The 25,305-nt window shown below is 43.6% G+C and overlaps 2 protein-coding genes across 2 annotated transcripts; one reads left to right on the top strand and one right to left on the bottom strand.

The window, feature by feature from the left end:
- Positions 1–1,203, bottom strand: LOC147973918 (uncharacterized). Its single transcript, XM_087524834.1, has 4 exons — positions 1,099–1,203; positions 673–985; positions 400–581; positions 1–282 (listed from the first exon to the last, which is right to left on the bottom strand). The coding sequence occupies exons 1-4, from the start codon at positions 1,201–1,203 to the stop codon at positions 1–3; spliced, it is 882 nt and encodes a 293-aa protein (XP_087380960.1).
- Positions 1,204–5,728: 4,525 nt separating this feature from the next.
- On the top strand, positions 5,729–10,155 carry LOC147973917 (uncharacterized). The gene is made up of 2 exons (XM_087522295.1): positions 5,729–6,546; positions 9,138–10,155. The coding sequence occupies exons 1-2, from the start codon at positions 5,738–5,740 to the stop codon at positions 9,754–9,756; spliced, it is 1,428 nt and encodes a 475-aa protein (XP_087378421.1). The 5' UTR covers positions 5,729–5,737; the 3' UTR covers positions 9,757–10,155.
- The last annotated feature ends 15,150 nt before the right edge of the window (positions 10,156–25,305 follow it).

Raw genomic sequence — 25,305 nt, 5'->3', positions numbered from 1 at the left:
TCACTGCGGCAGAAGATTGAAGATAACAACAAGCCTCCCATCACGCTCTTTGAAAGTTATTAGCACCAAGCTGTTTACTTCAATAGACGATGCCTGGAGAAAATCACTGAAAGCTTCCTGTTTGAACACCATTCTACTACCCAAGCCAATGAAGTAGGAGCAAGGAGTGCTCACATATACATCATCATCACCAGATTCCAAAGTAACTTCAAGGGTTAAAACGCCAGTCCTAGGAAAAGTCGCAAACTCCTTCAAACTCCTCACAACAATACCAGGAATAACCTGACAAAAACATCAAGCTATCAGAAATAGAACAAAAATTAAAAACTATAAATAGAAGAGATAATAAAAATAAATAAATAAACAAAAACAAATAAAAACGGTGGAACAAAATCTGACCATATGATAACCATTAACATTCATGGAATCAATCCTGCGAACAAAAGGACAACAGGGTATATAGACATCATCAAAGAGTTGACACCTCATGAAATACATCTGCTGATAATTAAGAAAAACACCACGGGTGTAATGACAACTCCCAACAAGTTCCATCTCGGAGTCGCTCAAACCATCAAGAGCTACAAAATATAATTACACATGCTCAAGGGAACAGAAAAATCATCATGTGCAATAAAACAAGCTAAAAACTTCCTTAAAAATAAACCTTACCAACAGAAGGTAAAGGAGACAACGCATCTCCACGACCAACACGATAAAAATCAATACCAATCCATGTTCCATAGTGTTCAAGCCTAATGGTCATTATATCACGTGAACGAACACCATAATCACTGACCAATCGTTCCCAGGAAGGACCATGGAATTTACTCCTCAACCGACCATGACTAAACAAAACACCATACAAATAACCCTCATTGCACTGAAAAGCAAGATCAGTATCTTCGTCACCCCTCCTTATGGCTAAAGCCCTGCACTCCTCGATGTAACGAGCAAGATGAGCTCCAACACTGCACGGAACATACTGCAGAACAAATCAAAACAAGGATCATAATCAAAACCTAGACAGCATGAGCAGCACCAAAAGAAATAAACGTGTGTGCCAAAAATTGAACAATTATAAAATGGTACTCTTACAACACGCCTCCAACAACGCCGATCCAGGACCGCACTGAACCCATCTACAGAAGAATCAACAGAAGAACACGGGCCACCAGGCATACGGCAAAAAGGACAAGCCATAACTGCAAGGAACACAATGATTATCAAGAACTAATCACACAAAACCCAGTTGAAACTTGACATCTGATAGTGTTGGTAGTCCCCACCCGTAACTACCCCATAAATCTCCATATCCTGGAAATATAATGGGAACAAAAAGAGAAACGTTAAAGGGAAACAGGGAACCCACAAAGGCAACCGGTAGGGAACGACGATCACGCGAACGGGGAAGCACGGTCGACGCTAAAGAAGGACCGCCGTAAAACCAGGCAACAAGCGCGGCTGCCGGGACAGGGGCCGTCGTAACCATGCGACAAGAGCGGCGGCCGCGACGGACGAAGACGACGGCAAAGAAGGAACAGTGCTCCATGACGGTTCGCCCACAGCAGAGAGAAAACAGATCTCAAAACAGATGAAAAGGTTTTACAAAACATTAAAAATATAAGGACTAAAGTGAAAAAAGGAAAAACCGGAAAGGGAAACCAGAAAGCGGAAAACACGGGAGACGCCGTGCGTGCGACAAGTGTCGCACGCGGAGCGCCTCGAAAAAGTCTCTCGACCGCTCCGCGCGTGACACTTGGCGCGCGCGGAGCGCTCCCCGACTAATCGTTGCGAGGAGCGCTCCTCAATTAGTGATTTCGTAGCTATACACCTCGTTGATGAGCCTCCAGTGGGCCACTTTGAGGATCAGATGGGCTGGACCGTGCAACTAAATTAGTATCCTGTCACATAATCCTGAACTACGTAAGGAACCACCGTAACGACCCCGAATACTATCTGGCGCCTTATGCGTCAGATAACATGCATTCCATTAGTGTTTAAAAGAACATGCATTTCGTTAACTAGCGCAGGCACTCCGACCTGGACCAGCCTATCTAAGGGTGTAATGGGAGAGAGTTCTTCCCGGTTTTGAAGCTTCCCAACCAATTTTTTTTCTCGATTTTGGTTGTTTTCTGAAGTGGTTTTTTTTTGTTTTTTTCTTTTCTATTTCTTTTCTTTTAATCTTCCTTTTTATTCTCTATTTTATTGTTTATTTTTCTTTACTTTTATTTTGAAATTTTGTGAACTTTTTTTCAAAATATATGAACTTTTCATAATTGATGATTTTTTTTTCTGATTTTTGTGATCTTTAAAAAAATAACTTTGTAGAATTCATGAACCTTTTTTGTTTTTTTTGAGATTTTTTGAATTTACATTGTTTTCGTATTTTCCCAAAAAGGTCAATGGTCCACCAGTCAATGGTTGGTCGGTTAATCACAACAATTCAACTGGGAAACCGAGTGAGCTATTTTTGACCAGCCATGTTGACCGGGTTTGACCAATGAACAGTAAATTCGAATAGCAAAATAATCAAAAAAAAGGCTGAAATTTTGTGGCAACCAAGATGCTTGCGTGCGTGAAATTGTTTCTGGTGTTTACACATTTGAGGAGCTCGTGGCAAAAAAAAGTTTGGCTAACAAAAAATGGCAAAATTGTGTTTTTTTGCTAGAGCTTCTCGGATGTTATTTAACAACAAAATTTACATGCACCTAGCGCGCACAAGTATCTTGGTTGTCATAAAATTTCAGCTTATATATTTTCCCTCACTACCGGAAAACGGCTCTACGCCGACGGCAGCCGTCGGCCTACTTGGATCTATGCCGACAGCCTAGTCCTGACCGTCGGCTTATCCTTGCCGTCGGGCTACCCCTACCTACACCGACGGCAATCGTCGGCACAGATCAGCCGTCGATATAGTTTAATAAACGCCGACAGTTGCCGTCGGCATAAGCCAGCCGTCGGCATACATGTGGGCCCGGCAACCCCGCCCGTGACCAGCGGCTAACGGCGTCAAAGCTATGCCGACGGTCGGGACGGGCGGCCGTTGGCATACCTCCGCACGCCACGTCACTGATTCGCGGCGTAGGTATGCCGACGGCAGCCGTCGGCATAGGTGCCACGTCATCGATCCGCGGCACGGCGCCCGCCTAAACCCTGCCGTATGTATGCCGACGGCAATGCTGTCGACATAGTTATTTCTTTTACATGTGTTTTTTTACATATGTTTTTATGCTTTTTTTTACATATGTTTTCATGCTTTTTTACATATGTTTTTAATGCTTTTTTTACATATGTTTTTATGCTTTTTACATATGTTTTTATGCTTTTTTATGTATTATATGAATATATGTGTAGTTTGTAAATTTTTTCATAGATTATGAATATATATATATATATATATAGTTTGTATTTTTTTTCGAGCACATTAATAATGTGCCGTCATGTTCTTTTGAATATAGGACATTATATTTTATTAAAATCAAAAACAGCTATGCTGAAACATCTGGAGGGCAGCGCCGCGGTGTGCCCCCCTCACGGACAGCGCCGCCGCCGGCATCTAGAGGGCGGAAACAGCCGCATCGGGTCTATACGGAGGGGACGCATCTCCGAAGTGTTTCTATGGGATGACCTACCACAACCGGGTGGTGCTGTGGCATGTCCGAAGAGGCGGCACGCGTCTCCGGGGCGTGATCCCCCTAACGGACGGCGCCGCCGCCGGCACTTGAAGGGGGGAAACGGACGCATCGGGTCTACACGGAGGGGATGTAGTTGTCGGTTTGGCCCCGGATGTTGCTCCCAGGTGTCCCTCTGGGCTGACCTGACACAGCCGGGTGGAGAGGTCCACTGTTTAAATCCGGTCCGTGAAAAGTTAAAGGGCTAGATCTCGTGGTCAACCGCTCCAGGGTTAGGCGGGACGGGGGCCCTGGGGGTAGCAATGCCACCGGAGCGTCGCACCGGCCCCTCATACATGCGGGGTGGTGTTGTGGCATGTTCGAAGAGGCGGCACGCGTGTCCGGGGTGTGCACCCCTCACGGACGGCGCCGCCGCCGGCACCTGGAGGGGGGAACGGACGCATCGGGTCTACACAGAGGGGATCTTGCTGTGGGTCTGGCCCGGTTGTTGCTCCAAAGTGTTCCTATGGGCTGACCTAACACAACCGGGTGGGGAGGTCCGCTGGTCAAAGCCCGTCCGTGCAAAGTCAAAGGGCTAGATCTCGTGGTCAAACGCTACAGGGTTAGGCGGGACGGGGGGCCTGGGGGGGTAGCATGCCACCGGAGCGTCGCACCGGGCCCTCATACATGCGGGATGGTGTGGTGTCATGTCCGAAGGGGTGGCACGCGTCTCCGGGGCGTGGCCCCCCCTCACGGACGGCGATGACACGGTAGTAGACGTTCTGCGGTAACGATGCAGCGTGAATATTATTAAATACTCGGAGCGCGATAAAATCATGAGTTTTTTGCACGATATGGGCACATGTGCTATAGGAACGATGATATTTTTTCATAATTTTTGGTGATGGAGAAGTATCCGAAAAATTCCCTCTACGCGGATTGCCCTCCGCGCGTCTACGGCTGTGGCCAGTGGCCTCTGGGGGCTAGCATGCCGCCAAATCTTGCGTAGGCGGCCTCTCACAAGTCATGAAGTGCTGTGGTGGTTGCAAACGCCCAACACGCGTGTCCGGGGTGTGCCCCCCTCACGGACGGCGCCACAACACTTCCAGACTTGTGAGAGGGGGATTTTTTTTTTTGAATTTACTATTCATCGGCCAAACCTGCCAACATGGTCAAACTCGGTCAACGTGCTCAAAATCTGGTTTTGGACCAAATTATCAGGTTTTGTGACTTGAAGGACCATATGTCTATCAAAAAAAATCTTAAGGGACTATACTTTTGGGAAACCTGAGGGCATACTGTATAGTTTAAAACATATCTAGTTTTGGACCAAACGTATTAGGTTTTGAGACTTGAAGGACGAAATGTCTACCAAAAATTCTTAAGGGACTAAGTTTATACTTTTGGGAAACTTGAGGGACCAAAAACATATTATATAGTTAAAAACATACTATATCTGTTTTTGGACCCAACTTATCAGGATTTGTCGCAGTGGTCTCATCATAACGTACGTCAATCCATTATAATTAGAAAATGTTGCACTCTATCCACCACACTTGTAAATCTGAAAATATATGTGATGTATTTTCTCTACTGGCTGTTGGCTAGTGCATACACCTACATTTCAATGTGTATTTCCTTGTAATTTATGTTGGTAACAAAATAATACAACCGCATGACATGATATGTCGGTCCTTATTTTTCTTTCGCCATGAAAGCTGACGCATGCATCCTTGGCCAAGTTGGTCTTAGAGATGAGTAGGGGACGACTTTCAATATCTTATATCGAAATGTTGCGAGGCCTCTCGCACACATCCTTTTGTTGGAATTATTTTTCCTTGACGAGGAACATAAGGAATTTTACAATTTACTCTTCATTTTATATACAAATAAAGTAAAATAGTAGTACACTGATAATTTGGGAAACGTGCTGTAAATTTAACTTTTAAACGAAGCTTCTTTTAGAAGAAAAAAAATCGCCGGGCAAAGCTATATGTTGGGTCGGGCCTACTGGGCTTATAGGTGGACCGCAACAGAAACGAAGCCTGATGCGTCTTTGTTTTATTATAAAGCCTGCAAACAGAAAGCGGAAGCAAACCCTGACCAATCCTTGACCCTGACAGATGAGTGACGCGCAGGAGGCTGCGGCGGCGGCCGCCGCCGCCCAAACCCTAGCCGAGGACGACGCCCAAACCCTAGCCGAGGACGACGCCGCAATCGCGCTGCCCACCATGTCCGCCATGGATCGTCTCCCCATGGAACTGCTCGCTGAGATCCTTCGCCGCCTCCCGCCGCGGGGCATCGCTACGTGCCGGGCCGTCCGCAAGGGCTGGCGCGCCGCCGTGGACTCCAACGGGCTGATGCTCGCGGTGGAGCACCGGGTGCCGCACCACGTCGGCGGCATCATCATCAACTTCTCCTACGAGGACCGGCCCTACTTCTTCCCTTGCGGGGCCGGCCCTACGGGCATCGGCCTCGACGTCACGGCGCTCGATTTCATGATCCCACCGGAGGTGGACACGGGGCGGGGGATCGTCCTCGACCACCGCAACGGCCTCCTCCTGTACGAGGGCGAGTACGCGGTGTACGTGTGCAACCCCACGACGCGGCGGTGGGCGGAGCTTCCCCCTTTGCCCTCAGATCGCCCCGGCGCCTACTACCTCCTGTTCGACCCCACCGAGTCGCTGCACTACAGCGTCTTCTTCTTCCCCGAGCCCAACAGGCATGATCAATGGATGGAATGGCCGCCGTCTCTGTACACGGTGAAAGTGTACTGCTCGAGAAGTGGCCAGTGGGATGACATGACATTTATCCGAGAAGGAGATGCAACAACAGTGGCCACGTGGGCGGATCGAATCAATGAACGAAAGCGCCACGCCGTGTACTGGCGAGGGGCATTCTATCTTCATTGCCCCACTGGTTTCATCATAAGGTACATCTCCTCTGCAATTTGTTAACGAACCAACCAATTAATTTATACCATTTTATACCATACAGTTCTGCATAAATAGTATGGAAGAATTGAAAACTAGAATTCCTCTCTTGATCATCATATCATCATAGGGGAGAGAAGGACCTAAACACCATCATGTTATAACTCACACAAAGAGTTATATACCGTGTTTGATATTCTTCAGGCGCCTGGAAATTTGCAGTCGGTAGTAGATTTTGTGCAGGCGCCGAGTCGGCGATGAAGATGGCCTGGCTAGCCATGACATTACTAGTTAAGGTTGGTCCGGAATGAGCCGAAGATAGGGACAACATGGCTTGTTGTGGTGTCACTGGTGGAGGCAAAGCGATGGTTGGTGTGGCTATGGTGCGGGGAATGAGCCGAAGATAGGGACAACATGGCTTGTTGAGGTGTCACTGGTGGAGGCGAAGCGATGGTTGGTGTGGCTATGGTGCGGGGAATTAGCCGAAGAATGGGACAACATGGCTTGTTGCGGTATCGCTGGTGGAGGCGAAGCGATGGTTGGTGTGGCTATGGTGCGGGGGGTAGAGGGTGCTGGTGATAGAGAAACTGGGGGAGGTGTTAGAGGGATGTCTGAGGCGGTGGTAGCTTGGGAAGGGCATGGTGAGGCAGCAAAGTTTCCAGGTGGTGGGGACAATGGTTCGTCACCTAGCGAGGGTAGATCCACGAGGGTGAACTAAGCCGTTAGGTGGAAAGCGAGGAAGATGAAGTCATGATGCAACAATTGACTAAAACCTGAACCTTTTTCAGGCAACTTAGTAATAGACGCTCCTATACTCTACATGCTTAGCAGAAATTACAAAAGATTTCTTATGCACTCTATCATCTTCAACAATATGAAACATGCCATGATGTGAACGGAAAATCACACTAGGACTCAGAGAAGTAGCATGAATCCATCAGGATCACCTACTTCAACAAGAGTAACAGTAGCTTGAATCAAACCATTCGTCATTTCAATGTCTGGGCAGTTGTTGCCTAGCCTATGAACTAGCTCCTGTAGTTTTTTGGATTCTTTTGGGAGAACATCTTACATTTTCCTTTTGCAAATTTGACCACAAATGAATACAACAACATATATGTTATATAATAGCAGTAGGATCATCTAGAAAATCACTGTCATTATTCACAACTTAACTCCGAGCCTAGATGACTTCCGCCACATCGGCAGGGAACATTTTACCCTACCACAGAAGAAATTTCCCAATCCATTCATCACATATGAAAGTTCATGGCACACTATAAACCCCGCTTACAGAATGTGCCATCGAACATGAAATGAAAAGGTGATCAATTATCTCTTGAGCATCACAAAACAATCATTTCTACTTAGTCCACCCTCTATGCAACCAAACATCTCCACTCCAAATGGTTATGTGAAGCACTAGCCAACATGAGATTTTAATCTTGAACAGAAGCTTTAGTTCCATAAATATTTCTTTGGGAACAGAGGAATATCACAATGTAGTTCTAAATAGAAGGATTTGACAAAGTAAACACCATTGGATCCACGAATCCAAATAAAATTATATATCTCTAAAATACTTACATCACTAATTAGCTTTTCCATTTGTGCCCGCCGATCTTTGTAATGCCTCCAAATATTTCTTATGAAACTTAAGCCATCCAAGCCTATATTCATCACTGTATCTAGCATGATGTTGTGAGGGAAAGTGATAGTGAAAAGCTCAGAGAAAGTTTTGTTTAAGGGTTTATCCTGTTAAACTTATCCTCCTAGAGCCACTCATTTTTTCCATTAGGACTATCCATTTCAGAAGATTTTTTTGAGAGATCTTTAATTTCCATTAACTTGGAGCAAAACAGAGATTGGTCTGTTATTTGGTTTACGGGGATTGGGTCAGAGTAATATTCTCAAGATAGGTTTTCTTGAGAACATCTCGCCAAACACCTTGATCAACTCTAATTTTCACAACCATTTTCCAAGTAAGCTTATATTTATCAAATCCAGTTTCAAAACTCCTAATCCTCCCATATCTTTAGGTTTACCTATAGTCCCTCATTCACTATGCATTTGGTAGTTTTCCAAATCCTCTTGCCAAAACAAACATTTACTAAATACATCCAGTTGACTTTCAATTTCTCTAGGCAAAGTCTCCCTCTAATGGAAAGGAGCTTGCCCTGCTAACACTAGTCATTTTTCTATAGGTTTCCATGAAGCATTTAAATTCTCTTATCTGTAGGAATCCTAAGTAGGTCATGGTCAAAGATCTCAACTTGCATGTCCAAATATCCTCAGTAAGAATCCACAAAACAGAACAACTCACTTTTGCGGAAACTAATTTAAGTCCAAACGTCGATTAGTATAAGCAGAAGATAAAATTTAGTTTCTGGCCGTTAACTTCACCATCTTTAGCAAAAACAAATTGTGATAAGTTTACGGGAGGATTGCAATCCCTCTAGGTTGCAGATGATCTGCCAATCATGTGGTCATAAGATGCATATATGGTGGCAATATCAGCTACAATCATCTAAATTAATATTGTTCTTTTTGTATAGTCATTAAAAGGCTTTTGAAAAACACATATGAATAGGTTTTCATTGGAGAAGACTTCTGTAGTCATCAGATCCCCGGAAGTAGTGGTGATGCCTAATATTACTGCTTGTGAGCCTGAAATGCATCTTGGGAAATCGAAACATGGAGTATACTGCACAACCATCTATGGATCCCAACTTCAAGCATGGGTACTACGAGAGGAATCTAAACCATGTCTAGTGCATGAGTGGGAGCTAAAGTGTCATTTTGGACTTATTCCATCTTTTCAACGATGCTACACTAGAGCGCAAGGGTTGCGTGATGGAGAAGACAACGAGTTGGGTGATGGAGAAGACAACGAGTGGGACTCTAGTGGTGAAAGTCATCCTGATGATTCTGAGGAAGAAGAGGCTGAAGAATTAGATGAAGATATGGAACAATATATTATATCTAATAATGGCATACGCTTTATGGGGTACCATCCAAACAAGGAGATTGCTTTCCTAGTGACCCGTAGCTTATATGGGTTTGCTTACTACCTCGGTACCTCTAAGTTGCGCTACTTGGGATCACTTTACCCAGATGGATGTTCTAATCCTCAATATCTGGCCTTACATAAGTCTTTCATCTACACTCCTTGCATGGATGATTTGCTTCCTACTTGCAATGACCCATAATAACATCTACTCTATCCTCTCTATAATAGACTGCTATGTCTTTAATCCAGTGTAATCAGCACTGCACTTTGCAGGAATGTACTTGTATCAGGTGTTGAAATTGAACAAATGCTTTGGTGACAGAGCCTGACAATTTATGATCATCCATGACATTTTCTTATCTACTCTCATTGTTGATTCTAGTGATATTGTTGTTTCTCTATCATATGATTGTTTGAATTCTCTTATCGATAGTGCTACAAAACAAACATCTGTAGCACGCACCGATCTACTAGTCTTCTATTATGGAAACTACCAAAATGCACAAGCCTCCATTGCCAAAAATGGAAGCTCTTGTTCAACCTTTTTCTTGGGTGCGGTCGCCCTGGTGGGCCTTGTTAATTACCCGAACAGAGAAGACACTCACGTGCCTTGCTCCTCCCATCCCTTCACCTTCCTCCCTTCTTCCTTCGAGTTTCCTTTGGCACCTTTAGTTCTTGAAAGTGCACCTTATGACCTACTGGGTTGGGGTGATTAATGATAAGGCAATTAATAGGTGTAATATTTTTATCAAGTTTGTTTTACGAATATAATCACTAAAGCAAATAGTATTGGTAACCCCCTGCTTTTGTGCTAACGAATGGTTGGATGTAGATAGTCCCTACCTTTTTTACCCAAGGGTGACCCTTCGCATCAACCTGTAGGAAGTACTTATATTAGACATGGATTCAAACAAGCAATTGTTGTCATTAGAAGTTTTAGTTCCTCGAACTGAATTATCACAGTTTACTTTAAAAGAGAGACTTATGGAATGAAATAGGCTAGGGCATGAAGACTTTATTTACAACCTTATACTTGCAATTAGGATCTTGTCTTGATTTCCAACATGGTACTGGTAGACACCGTTATGAACGTGTAGTTGTGTGAGATGCATCTAAATAAGGTCAAGAGCGATCAACAACCTACATCGTGAGTCTGTTGTCCAGCCAAGGCCTTCAGTCTTGCGGGGTTACCTCGATTATTAAGGATTTATCTAGACCAATTCATTGGGTGTTTAATGAATGCACCTCATGGCCCCAACGATTTGATTTTGGTACATTATGAATCCTTACTATCACCCCATCCGATTGGTCTTGTTCAGATCAAGAGGGGTTTTCCTATTCAGCCTCTCAATGTCGCTGGAGTGTGTTTTTGGATGTCTGCTCGACTTTCCATCGCCGTGGGATGTAGCTGATTTTGGTGGGTCCTTCCTCGCGTCGTGCCAGGTGGGTGTTCGGTTGTCACATGATGACATCGGCACGGGTGAGAGTACATGCCTCGTTGGGGGTTTCAACCATTGTCTTCCTGGTCGTTGATCGGTGTGTGATGGACTGGCATGTTGCTGGTCTTGGTCGTCTCCTTTCGGTCATTTCATCGTTGGACCTGGATTGGGTTTTACTGTGTGGTCTTCTTGTCCTCACGCTCGTAACTATTCCATTTGACTTGGTGCATTGCCATACCAAGTGGTCCCAAACTTAATCTCTTTGTCACCGTAGGAGCAAATTCCAATCCTGAACTATTGGGACATGGACCGAGTCGGTCCAGATGGTGCGCCCTGCACCCGTTGAGTGTAGAGTGTAAGGCAAGTGGCGCCTTGATTGCCAAGCTCCTTTGAGACTAAGTACCTCGGAAGCCAAGTCCTCGTGGGAGAATATATCAAGCACCCTATGAGGGAAGATACATGTGGGTGTCGGCCCTAGGGGCTGCCTATGGAAGGGCATTACCTGCCCAGTATCCTGACGTAGCTGCACATGGACGGCTAGCATGTTTGGCGGGCTTACTTGGCTCTTGTTGGTCGCACTGTCGATTACGATGGCTCAGAGCATTTGCCAAGGCGGAGGTGGTGTGGTCCAATCAGTGTCATTCGGTTGGTGTGGGATTGGATGGGTAATGCTTGCTTTGGCTTCTTTATACAATGTGCTCGATGGGTCGGAGTGGGATGGGATGGGTAACAACTTGCTCCGTGCTCAGTGAGCGAACGCGGGATGTCACGGGTAATGATTTGCGGGATATGGCTACTTGACGTATTCTCGGCTTCTTGCCCGGCTTGGAAAACTCATGTTAGAGAACCCTTCAAAGAACACAATATCACTCCAAAACATTTCTTCAATAAATTACATCACCCACCAGTGCAAGACACCTCAAAGCTTTGAATGGTAACTCATTTCATAAGTCGATCAGCTTGAAGCGCAAGGCCACATGACGAGATCATTATCATACTTTGTGAGCTTGAGATCTAATTCCGGCTACAAAGAGGGGAATGCCAAAACAAAGAGAAGGATTTCGCTGGGTATAGAGCAACGGGGCAGAGTGGGTTGTGTGGCTGGTGCAAGATGTGGCGCAGAGAGCCATGGAGATCATTATCCATCCCATCGGACCATAGGAGCCACATCAACACATACCGATGGTCCTTTTTGTTAGTTTGTGTCGTGTGTTTGACTCCGGTCACGGTCATTTCCTGATACCGATGTGCGCTCGGCTACAAAGAGGGGATCACCAAAGGGGAAAGAAGGCTTCCACTGGGCATAACATAGAGGCCTAGGCAGGTTGTTTTTGCTGTTGGGCTTGGTTCCAACCGAATCCCAGAGCCATAGAGGGTCGTGCAATTTATTGTAGTGATCACTCACGTTTGACTGGCATGCATGGGTCCTATTTAGCAGGATTGTTCGAATCTATGTGGGTTTCCACTTGTCAGGACATGTCGTGCGATAGTTGATTGATGCATTTAATGCGACCTCGCAGCTCATTGGCCCTGTTGTATGGACCAGCGTCACCCCGAATAGACCCAAACAAGGTAGGACCCACTACAAAAAATGTACAATTCCACACAAAAAGGAAGGAAATACGAATGTCACACCTTGCCAGATCTACCACTAATGCACGACACTAATTTGTGTAGCACTAGTATATGCTTTTACCCAGCGGGCTAAAAAAATAATGGCCCCGGCCAATGGCATCATAAACCCAAAACAAGCGCACACTTCAGGATGGAAACAATAAAAGCATGGTCAACTATCTTTATTCGACTTCATATTTCAATGTATAACTTCATTTCCTTTCCTTTGTTGATCCCTTTCCCATAGAAACAAACTAAACAAAGGTATTTGTAATCTTCTGCATTTGTTAGTCATTAGTGAAAAGATCAAAGTGATTTCTTGGAATATAGGGATTGTCCGATTTGAACAATGGTGGAATGAGTGTAAACTATATCATCAACTTCACGTTGCAAGACCTCTAATGGGTAGTATACACCCAGATGGGCATCCTCCATCAACCCAGGTAATAGTCCACACAATGACTGGCACATCGGAATACCCGACTCAACCGCATTAGGAAATCGCAAATAGTCACCATGGATAATGATATTGCCATCAACTATATATAAATATATAGATTCTGGAGACATATAACCGAAAATTTACAATTGTCGACATACATTTCTCAACTAGATTGCAAGCAATCTTTCGAGTGATTTAGATCCAAAGAACATGGGCATGCAAAGTGTGAACAACACTCAGACTCAACACAAATAGAAAAATGCAATCTTGTTAGAAATAATCTGACTCACTCAATAATGGGAAGGTATTCACAAAGCAGTATATACCTACACCAGTTTTATTCTGGAAACATGATGAGAACAACGAGGTGGTGAAACATTGAGCAAGTCTTATAGCACAATGGTTCACGTAGATACCAAACTATTCTCCAGAGGTGGAATCTCTTTCTGATACCTTATATCATTGACAGTACAAAATCATATATCTATGCAGTGATTACATATCCATGTGGATCACTAGATTCAGACATAAGTACTCTTGATGGAATCTTAATTCTTAATCAAAATGCAAAACACAACATGTATTGTGTAAAAATCAGTAAGTCACCATACGGCTTATTGTTATCGGTACATTTGGTACAACCGACATAGTTAGTTTCTTATACACAAGGATCACTCCTACAATGATGATTATCCATGTGTGTTTTTCACACAAAGGATTACTCCCGTGTTGACGAAGCACGTGATCATCTAAACGACGAAATTTGAGATGAAGGATTTGTGTAAAACCTTGAGCACCTTCGCTCATACATTATGATACACTATTTGTCTATATCCAAAATGTATAGTTGTATTCATTATGGACAAGTCTTATTCATCTGTAATTACCACGGTTGTTCAATCTCTAGATGTAGAGAAAGATCCATTAAAACCGTGAGTTGATGAAAATGCGAAATTGGGACACAAAGTTCCATATCATAGTGTCATTGGACCCAGCACACATAATTGGTTGGTGCTCAGGAATATCTTTTGATATTTCCAAGGCATCATACATCTTGTCCTAATTTTCCAGTTTCAGATAAATCTGGACACCAATATCATTGAATAAGTCGATCAAACCCTCACTATTTCAGAGCGTAGACAAGTTTTGTGTTCTTACTAGGTGTGGTAGTCATCCCATGGAAGTCTTCGAAACAGTTCTTAGTGGTTACATCCACCAACCATTCTCTCAAAGTTAATGTTGCTTGTGTTGCCCGGATACAAACATGTTACATAATAAGAAATGTCACTGTATTGCACATCTTGCAAGTCAAATCATGGGACAACCTTGCTGATTTGTTCATGAAGTCTTCACTAATTCAGAAACATGTTCCTGAATTACTCATGTTCAACGCATCATATTATAGTCTTTCTTCCTTTATGAGTTTATTTTTACAGGTTCTCATCCAGGTTTTTAACAAGGTAATATCAACACAAAATCATATGTCATACTTTCTGTTTTCCCCACTAGGGTTTTCAGGAAAGTATATACAACATATGTATTGTCCTCTAAATTCTATGGGTTTCTCATATTGAGTTGAAAGGGGCAACAACCATTACATGTTGCACCATTTTCTCCTTATTTTTTCCACTTGGCTTGAAGGAGTTTTGGCAACATATCAAACAATACACTCCTCATATTTTTCCCATAGTGTTTTTGGAGGAGTCTCTAATCAAGATTATGATTCTGCATGGACAAGTGTGTGAATCAAGGGAGCGTTAGCAATTAATTAAGCACATGTTTAATAATTATATAAATCCAATAGTAACCGTGATGCGGTTATCTCACCTGGAGAGATGCATCCCTGTTTCTCTCTATTGCAACATACGTCATCCTTCACTAGCGTCTCCCCTGTAAAGACGCCTCTTCACTGGCGTCCCTTTGTACCAGTATATGTATCATCATTGTTATTAATAGAGAACCCCTGTTTTGAGATTACTGTTCATTATTGATTCTCTCTCTCTCTCGATCTCAATCTTCACCTTCCAACGTGGGTGGAGCCACTGGCAAAAGGAAAAACGTGGGTGGAGCCACTCGCAAAAAGAAAAAACGGGGGTGAAACCCAGCATCTCATTTATCGTGTTGAGCGCGCAGGATCAGTCTATCGGCTTGTATAATGATGGTACTAGTCATACTTTTGAGATAGCTCTCTGAGACCACAGAGCGCTAAGAAGCCATGCATTGTCTTGCCGCCACGCCAAGCAGCCCCTCTTCAAACGTGCAACACTTTTCCGGCTGCTTCACCCTTCCAGCAGTGAGGGGCCTCGAGCTGCTCTCACCAAACGAGGCGCACTGCAGTACCAACATGCCTGCGCGTCCGGGCCAGTACCGGATCGCCGGCCGAGGGGATCCTCCCAGTAGGGCTGCGGGCCGAGTCTCTGCCATGCCATGTGGCGGTGGCCATTGACGGGAACTCGCGTTGGGCGCACGCACGGGGCATGCCGACGTTGGCCGGGCACGCCGCTTTGCAGCCCGCGCTGGAGGAGACAGTGCGGCTCTCATGCGACTGGGGAATCCGCGTGCTCACTATCTTCGCCTTCTCCCATCGGTACTGGAACCGTCCCAAGGTAATATATATACTGCTGATCCTTAATTGATCTCTTCTGCATAAGCATAACCATTGTTTAAAATGTTTGGGAATTCGCATAAGGAGGTTGACTTTGCTATGGGCGTGTTCGATCGGTTCATCCAGGACATGTCGCCCAGTTTGTAAGGTAGTAGTACATTTTTGTTTTTCGTTTTTTGTTTTTGAGATACCACATGCCTCTCATTTTTTCCCCAAAAAAGATGCAGATCCATCATCAAAGTTTATTGTAACTACAAAGCGTTTCAAATATATTAAAACTTAGATCGAGATTCCGAGACCACCTAACTACCACTACCACCGCCATAACAAGTTGCCGAGACCACCTAACTACCACTGTCACCACTCACACAGTCATGTTACTATCAGATACATATCATTTGAAAAGTAACAAGTGAAAGAAAAAGAGCACTTCCTGCGAAGGAAAAAAAAAAGCACAAAGCTCGGTGCAACCAGGCACTAACAAGATAATATGACTTCATCACATACCCTTATTGGAAATGTTTGGATCGTCATCCAACCCGGTTGAAGAAACTCCGTCTAACCATCTTCTCTCGGGTTGATTGTAAGATCCTATGTGCTCTCATTTAATGGCCCCATTGAACTGCCGTCTCCCCTCCCCCCCCCCCCCCCCCTCTCTCTCTCTCTCTCTAACAATTGCCTTATCGATTTGTCCCTCAGTGCCATTTTTTTCTTTTTTCTCATAAATTGTGCAGGGAACAAAATATTATGAGTCAGTAAAAAAACTTTAGTCTACTACAATCAGGTTTTTTTTCCCCGGTTCCGTCTTTTCCCGGGTGTGGAGCCGGGAAAACTGATTTCTGGAAAATCTTGGATTTTTCACTAGTCTAGGCTTTTCCTTAGTTACCACTTTGTTTATCTCGAAAAAATACAACATTTATAAGATAAAGACATGCACTAGAGAACATTAGCTTATCCATCCAACTTATTTTGGAAGCGGACTTCAATACACTTCCTTTCCTTATTCAGGAGCTTACAAATGTGATTTAGAACACCAAGATACTAAAAGGGAAGAGAACCTGACTCATAACCAAACAACTATTTGTATCAATCCTCCTCTTGCTTTGGCTTTCCCAAACCAGAAAGTTTGCTCTTAGGTAAGTTAAACTTAAGGCCCAAAATTTCTCAAACAGATATAAAATTAACATCATGTTTATAGCCTTCTCAATGTCATGCTCCATGTATATGATGGTGCCATCCGCATACTGCAGAACCAAGACCCACCATCAACAAGGTGTTGAATAAGACCATTCACTTGGCTAGCCTCTTTAGCTAGCTCAATGAGCACCACCAAGATACCTTCAACAATGTTGTATAGGATGGGTGACAAGGGCTTATAGAAATTTCAGCAATGTTGCATAGGTGTTTCAAAATTTCATAGATCAACCTTTTTCTGCCAAAGTTCCACTTTCGAGTGGTTTCCATTCATTAGGAAATCCATCAGTTTTGTTAACGAGTTTATATTTTACATCAAACGGAAAATATTAAACAAATTTTCAAAGAATTCGGAACATTGAAGGTAAAGCATGCATCAGTTTAAATTTTGTTCTCGCAATCATATATTCATCGTATATTGGGGGCAGTGGATAGTCAGAAAAAAGATGTGTATGGTAGATGGAGTGACAGAGAATTAAGGAAACTAGAGAATACCCCGCATGTTGCTGCTCAATCGACTGTAATATATTTCAAATGATTTGATTGTATGAAACATGAATAGTGGAATTAATAATATATTTACTAAAACTGAAAATACATGTATACTGTATTTGGTTATCGTGGTATAATATAATGGAAAACAAAATTCCATGCATGTTGAGTGGACCTTTGGTGAGATGGCATGTGCGGTGAGGTGGGATTATGCGTGGGATCAAGTAATAATGAAAAATATTTTCTCATGCATGTTGTGGTGGGCCTTTGATGAGGTGGCATATGTGCATGCTAAGATAATAAAGATAGTGGGTTGAACTACTTAGGGCGCGTTGCTGCGGAAATTGTTGGATGAAATTTTGGGTTGATAACATAAGAACCAAAATTTAAAATACATATGACTAATTATGTATAGTTGTAACAATATTTAGTGAACATACATAGAATAATTAAATAGAAAACATTTTCTCATGCATGGTTGAATGTTGAGATAAATAAGTTAGTATGAATGAATCTTTTAGGTATATACGATAGGATTTTATAATCCTTGCCTCTTTCCTCCATCACCACTAACGTTGTGGTGAGAAAAATGTCATTCTTGTCCTTTGACATTTTAGCTTAATTTTAATGGAGCCGCACTTATGACACCACTATGTCCACACTGCATCGTAACCAACATGTCCATGTAAGATACCCACATTTCTTCTTGCCTTTCTCCATGCATCTTACTCCTAGGGGCCTTCAGGTTGGGTAATTTGTAAATTGAATCCCGACTACAAAGACAGCCCCTGGGAGCTTGACAAGTATACTACTTCACTTGAATTAGAAACTGAGAGTGGAGTGTTAGTGTGTTACTTAGGACATGTTGCGTGCTTGTTTTGAAACGGAGGTAAAAAATTTGCCTCATCCATTAATTAAGAAGAGAGTAGAGTTAGATTACAGCCCGGAGCTACAAAGGGATTACTCTTCAAGAATGATAGGACCCAATTTCTTAATTAATTAGCTCCCGCGGTTACCAAAAGTTTTGTCTCGAGATTGATGTTGTTGAGCAATACTGGAGGTGGCATGCACTTGTTGTCGAAGACACGAGCTTTCCTTTCGTGTGCTTATGGATGCTATGTATGTAGCTATTCTAATTGCTTCTACTAATACTTGTATTGACTAATAATTAGTAGAGATTCTTATGTTTTGCAGGGATGGGATTCGTCTACACATAATCGGTGACTTGCCAAGGCTCCCGGCTTATCTGCAGAAGACTCACAAGATGCCGAGGAGGAAACAAGAAGCAACTCACAAACCGACCTGATGCTAGGTATCGGCTACAGTGGGCGAGCGAACATCTTGCAAGCATGCCAGAAGCTTGCCCAAAAGGCGCACAACAAGCTGCTCAGACCGGAGGACATTGATAAGTCACTATTCGCCGACGAGCTCGAGATGAGCTGGACAGACGAGTTCCCTTACCCTGACCTACTCATCAGGACCAGCGGCGAACTCAGGCTCAGCGAATTCATGCTTTGGCAGTCGGCTTACACCGAGCTCTTCTTCACCGACGCGCTCGGGCCTGATTTCGGGGAGGCCGAATATCTCGAAGCTCTTATGTCCTTCCAGAGCAGAGAGAGGCGTTTTGGTAAAAGAATACTGTAGCGCATGAAATAAAAGGGCAAAATAACGGTGCGAGTGACGTGATGATCCATCGTGTTACACGGCATGAATAGATTCTCTTCTTGTGGAGATTCCGTCTCCACCGTATATCTTCTGTACTTATGTTCGTTTTTATCACCTTCAATGTATTTCCATCACGAGGAATGCTGCAGTCTGCTGTACTTGCTGGAGCAGGTTTGATAAATAAAGTTATCTATTTACCTAGACTATCTTTAGTGTATCTATTTCTGCGTTGAATGTGTTTGATAAATAAAGTTATGGTTTTATAAATTCTTATTTGTATCATTACAAACAATATGGTTATACAGCCCTCTACAGATGATATGCTAAATAATTATGTCATTTGTCAATAATACATGTAGTATGTTTACGATACATATGTTTGAAGCCACTACTGAAAAATTGGTGTTTGCCGAGTTCAATTTCACGGCAGCTTGGAAAACCTCCCCTTCGCAGAGTACCACACTTGGCAGACATGGGGGCTCGATAACGACCTCCATTTGCCTAGGTTCTCCGAAAAAACACTCCAACACAAAAACACTCGAGCTATATGCTTGTTGCTGAGATCCCGTAGGACGGCAGTCGGCAACAAGATTCCACATGTCCCTATCCTCTGCAGACAATTGGGCCACTTTTTTCCATAATTTTTTAAAATATGGAAAGTCTTTTCTCAAGCATTTAAACAAGTCCCTTGGCAATTGGCAAAGGGCGCTCTCAGTTGCCGACACATGGAACACCTTGCTGAGTTCCACACTCATGCTCACGGCAAAGGTGTGTTCATCAGTTTTAATTAATTTTACAGCCAGCCCGCAATAACAGCGTACAATAAATAGATGCACATATCACAATTTATAGGGCATTTCAAACACTGGCGGAGGGCTCCGGTGGGCAGGGTATGGCATCCGCCATACCTTGATTCTGGGGCAATTTTTTTTATACCTATGCATCTATCGATCGGCAGATTCTGGATCGGCATCGGCTGTTTCGATCGACCGCAGCCAGCAGCGCTGGCCTAATGGGCCGACGCATCCAGCTGTTGGGCCACGCAGGCAGGCACGACAGGTTCGATTCGATTGAGAGTGTCTAAAAAAAGGTTTGATTCGATTGAGCGGCCACACACACAACGCACACGCACGCACGCGACCAACTCTACCCAGACGCGACACAACCCTAAGCACTGGCGGAGGGCTCCCGTGGGCAGGGTATGGCATCCGCCATACCTTGATTCTGGGGCAATTTTTTTTATACCTATGCATCTATCGATCGGCAGACTCTGAATCGGCATTGGCTGTTTCGATCGACCGCAGCCAGCAGCGCTGGCCTGATGGGCCGACGAATCCAGCTGTTGGGCCACGCAGGCAGGCACAACAAGTTCGATTCGATTGAGAGTGTCTAAAAAAAGGTATGATTTGATCGAGCGGCCACACACACAACGCACACGCACGCACGCGGCCAACTCTACCCAGACGCGACGCAACCCTAAGCAGCTAGCGCGATGGCGGCTGCTGGCCATGTCGCGAGGACCAGGCGGGCGACTGATGACGGGGGCAGCTGACGGCGGCGGCAGGCTGGGGGCTTAGAGGGCTGCCGCAGCAAGCTCCAGCGAAGGAAGCAAGCGGCGGCTTCAGTGGCGGTAGAAGCAAGTTCCAGCAGACGATGGCAGTTGGGAATTTTCCTGATCATTCCCCGGTGTACGAACCAGAGGACTAATTGCATCCACTTTGTTTGGTATTGGCAAATTTTCTTCTGTCAATTCTGCAGGATCTGAACCAACTACAGTAATTCTGAATATAACGGATAAAAATTTATGTAGCGACCTTGTACAATATGGTGGAAAGTTTGTCTATATTTTTTCATTCATGCTAGTGTACTGTGGACGCACAAGTTTTTGTTTTTAGATGATTATGCATAAAAGCTAATAAGATGCCCAACCGGCAGTTCTAGACGCCATTGAAATCTTCATTATTGGTTTGTTTTAGGTTATTTTCCTATTGAAATATGCCTACATTTTCATTGTATTGGGGTTTCCGTTTGTAATGTGTATTGACTATTTTGATTTGCATCAAAAAAATTCTTTCCTTAAGACTTCGCCACACCTTAAAAAAAATTCGTCCTCCGCCTCTGATTTCAAATATACCATGGCACATTATAAATTCTAAAAGAGTTTGGTCTGATAATCGGATGCCTACTGAAATTACTATTTTCTTCGTGAATTACAAAAAATGCTAAAAGGAGAGCACGAAGAATGTGATAAAATCAATACGAGGCACATCGTCGATCATCCGAGAATCAAGCAATCATACGAGACACGATACCGAGATTTGTTAACGGGGTCCACTAACATGGAGGCGCCCATGGTATTTGACTGCAGCTTCTCGGTTAGATATAGCTTTGGTCTTGTATGACTTTGCTCTTGCCAGCATGTTTATTTTGTGTGTACATGGCTATGTGCATTTTAACTATGCAGATGCGAGTGTGTCTCTTTATGTTTGTATCCACTTGGTGTTTCAGTTTAAGTCAATAAAATCCATTCGTTGTTGAAAAGGATTTGTTGCCAGCATGTTTTTGTGTGTGGGTGGGTGGCATCCAGAATAAGTGTCTTTGTGTTTGTATCCACATGATGTTTCAGTTTCTATCATTTGTTGAAAAGGATTTGACTGCGGCCATTGCTGGAGCTTGTTCGTTACTGTAGTATTTTTGGTACTTTTGAACACTGTAGCACCAAAGCAGGCCCAGGGCCGGGCTAGCCTGGCACCTCCCCTGACCTGCGGCGGCGGCGTACGTGTTGCACACAAATCAGAACCCAGCAAACTTCACTCCCGTTCTTTGTATCTGTCATCTATCACTAGCGGCCCAATAACACTCTGATACAGTAGCACACTTTTTTTGGACGTAGATTTTTGGCTCTGGGAGCATATGCTCCTTAATAAACAGTAAAATCAAAATAACTAGTAAATAAATTTGGAAATTCTAATGTTTAGATGTTCGTATTAGTGTAACAAGTGTACTTGATAATTTTCAGGCCACATAGGATAGCAGTGCTTCTTCGGCAAAAGAAAAACAAAGTTAAGTATAACATTTGACGTTCTACTTGTTTTTTTTTCACAGGTCAAAATGCTTACATTTTTTCCTGAAAATTTGCATGTATCATTTGGATGTGACAATAAACACATCTATTTTTTTTCCTTTGTTTGACATTTGTAAAATCCACTTTTAGCACGCAGGAGCATGTGCTCCCTAGAGCCAAAATGGATTCCGACTTTTTATTTCCTAAAAAAGAATATTGTAGAGCTAAAGTTGTACTTAGCATATAAGTACAAAACCACTATCAACAGTAGAACTAAAATTGTACTCAGCATACAAGAGACTCGTGATTAGGGTTACCACGTTTCCCACCGGCATTGTTGTCGATCTACTTCGTCTCCTCTCGCTTTAGAGCTATGAAGGCGTGGTGGATCCCGGCCATTGTTGGTGGAGGGCTCCTGCTCCGTTTTTAGATGTTTTTTTTATTTTTCTTTAGGGTTTGTGTCCTGCTTAATAAGACGAGGCGGCAACGGTGACTCTTTTAGTATGAAATGATGTTCTCCTCGCCTAGCCCCCGTCCCGGAAGTGTGTCTAGCACCGTCGAAGGGCATGTGGAGGTGTGTCTCGGGCGGATCTTAAGGGATTCGGCCGGTGTTTGTCTTTGGTGGATCTGCATACGTGTGTCTACATGTTGGTTCCTTCCGATCTATACTTCTCTTCATTAGCGACGATTGCTGTTCTGGTGCGCTCATTCTTTGGGGCCTTAGCACGACGGCTTCCCGATTGTCCACTACAACAAGATTTTCCTGTTTCCGGTGAAGGAGGGGCAATGAAGGCGGCACGCCTTTAGCTCGCTCCAGTGCTGGTAGTTGTCGCTAGGTGGTCTACGAAAATAGATGTAATTTCTAGTGCTTCTTGTGTTCTTTGCACCGCCATGATGTTTGATGAATAGATCAGAAGTGTTTGTCGCAAAAAAAAACAAAGATAGAAAACCATAATCAACAAAAAAAACATTGTCTAGCTACATTTATGAAAAAGGAATTTGCACTGTAAAAAATGAATGTATTACTTCCTATGTTCCAAAATATTTGAACTTCTAGAATTTTCCTAAGTCAGACATCCTTAAGTTTGATAGGGAATTTTACTAATATAAATATATATAATATGAAAATATAATTTATGTAATCAAACTAATTTGGTGTTGTAGATGTTTGTATATTTTTTCTATAGACATGGTCAAACGTAAAGAAGTTTGACGTAGGACAAACCTAGAACTTCAAACATTTGGGAACAGAGGGAGTACTAATCAAACATTTGCGCTGACGATTACGACCATGGATGACTAGTACTAGCAAGTTAATGTAATCAATTTGTTTTTTAGATGATAATGTAATTAATTTGGACCCAAGAGGCCAGGACTAGGATGTTGAGAGGTTAGGATGCTATGTGGTATTATTAGCAATCGCCATTGTTTCTTGACCTCAGTGTTGCATGTGTTGGCATCAGGCTCAAAGAGTTTCAATCGAATCAATCGGCACATCATTGCACAGTTAAATATATGAAGCGTATCTTCTGTTTCACACATGTGTTTTCATTCCGCAATGAATGGAACCTTTTTTGCTTGTTATTATTCACATCAATCTCTTCATTCATGCTTTATTATATTGAGCATGTGATGCACACGCGCTTGGTTTTAGCTGCACACAGGAGATACGCTTGCAACGGGAAGTGTGTTCTCCTTCTATGATAGTGTAGTTTTTGATAAAACTTATGATCTTTGAAGGTACTCTACGCATACTTTGCCAGCTGGCTATGATTCTGTTGTTATTATAACATAGGGAGCTGATGAAAGCTGATTTGAAGAGATTTCCATTTAAAAGGAGGCATTCTCCTGACCTCTGTATTGATTGATGCACACAATCATCTTTTGATCGCAGCATTTCAGACCCATCAGAAAATCATACAAGGAGATGAAAAGAGGCTAGGACAATCAAAATAGAATAAGATTATATGATGGGCTCCTTCTATTCACCAAGCCGGTACTGTTTTCAAAGTACGGGTCTTAACTCATAATCGTAACTTGTTTACTTTTCATTGCACATGTGAGATGATCAATATTAATTTCTTCCAACACAAAATTGCTAGATAAGACTCATTGGATAAGCACAAAGTACATTTCCCCGCAAAGTGAAAATGCAAACTACATTTTTGTTGACAAATCTGTCAAGCCGGGCGTAGTCAGGTAAACTTTCCAAATCGGCCGATCGGCCAAGTCTTGTGCTGGTCGCCTAGTGGCGCGCTGGGTGTCCTCCGTAGGACCCGCACGATTGCTCGAAGCCCACCCATATCCTGTTGCTAGCGGCTCTGACAACCCATGTTTCTTCCCCTTATTCCCCAACACAGAGCTCCTTGCCGACTCTCCCACCGCGTTGCGCTGCGGGAAGGTGGCACCGATACACGATCAGCGGTTGCTGAGGCTGCGGGCTAGCACTACTAGAAGAAAGCCTACTAACAGCGTTGAAAATACCTATAGCAATAGCGCTGGATCCAGTTGTTGGGGCTGAATCTCTCAACCCCTCTTCTTCTTCCTCTAGCTACTGTCTCTCACAACTCAAGGAAGAAACACAGGAACACAAGAAGTTTGGTGAGCTGCTGTTTCACACAACCGAAGCTCTTTTTCTTCTCTCTATTCACTTGTGTTGAAATAAACATGCTCTACCACACTTAAGTACCACACACGCACGCACACACAGCCTGGGCACACTTGCCCACTAACACCACCAACAAACTAGCGCATGCACGCACTAACCCAGGCCACTAACACACACATGCAGCTAACAAGAATTGACCACATCTACTACTACGGACCTCTTCTCAAGGCCTCAACAGACTCCTATCCATCAGCTCCAACTTGTGCAGGTCGTTCCCTTCAGAGCTTCATGCATCACCGTCTCACACGGCAAGCTAGCTTCACGCCACAGCTTGGACTTTCTCCATGCATGCTCTCAGAACTGAAACATCCTACTCGTACGCATCGCACGTACCTCCGCACAGACAAACTACTACATACTCTAGCTACATGCAGAAAGAAAGCAAACTAAAATGTGGATACAATCAAGATTAAACCTAACATTCTCCTCCTTAATCTTGATTCTTCACTCGTGACGTAGCATTCGGAGAAGAGCCGGCTCGTCCTCGACGCCGAGTAGTGCCTTCTCCTTGTTGTCCTTCTTCTTCTCCGGACACTCCCAAGCAAAATGCCCAAAGTCATCACAG

Source organism: Triticum urartu, chromosome 5A (genome assembly GCF_056163025.1).
Source record: "Triticum urartu cultivar PI428250 chromosome 5A, HENAU_Tu73, whole genome shotgun sequence".
NCBI lineage: Eukaryota > Viridiplantae > Streptophyta > Magnoliopsida > Poales > Poaceae > Triticum > Triticum urartu.
Note: the sequence above shows the minus strand (reverse complement) of the source record. Positions and strands in the feature narration are given on the sequence as shown.

Excerpts from the sequence above, each read along its gene's own strand:
- LOC147973918 (XM_087524834.1), bottom strand. The coding sequence starts at position 1,203 with ATGGCTTGTCCTTTTTGCCGTATGCCTGGTGGCCCGTGTTCTTCTGTT. Across the intron at positions 986-1,098 it reads GGCGTTGTTGGAGGCGTGTT|TATGTTCCGTGCAGTGTTGG; the intron begins GTAAGAGTACCA and ends TTTGTTCTGCAG. Across the intron at positions 283-399 it reads ATGTTAATGGTTATCATATG|GTTATTCCTGGTATTGTTGT; the intron begins GTCAGATTTTGT and ends TGTTTTTGTCAG.
- LOC147973917 (XM_087522295.1), top strand. The coding sequence starts at position 5,738 with ATGAGTGACGCGCAGGAGGCTGCGGCGGCGGCCGCCGCCGCCCAAACC. Across the intron at positions 6,547-9,137 it reads CCCACTGGTTTCATCATAAG|GTTTTCATTGGAGAAGACTT; the intron begins GTACATCTCCTC and ends ACATATGAATAG.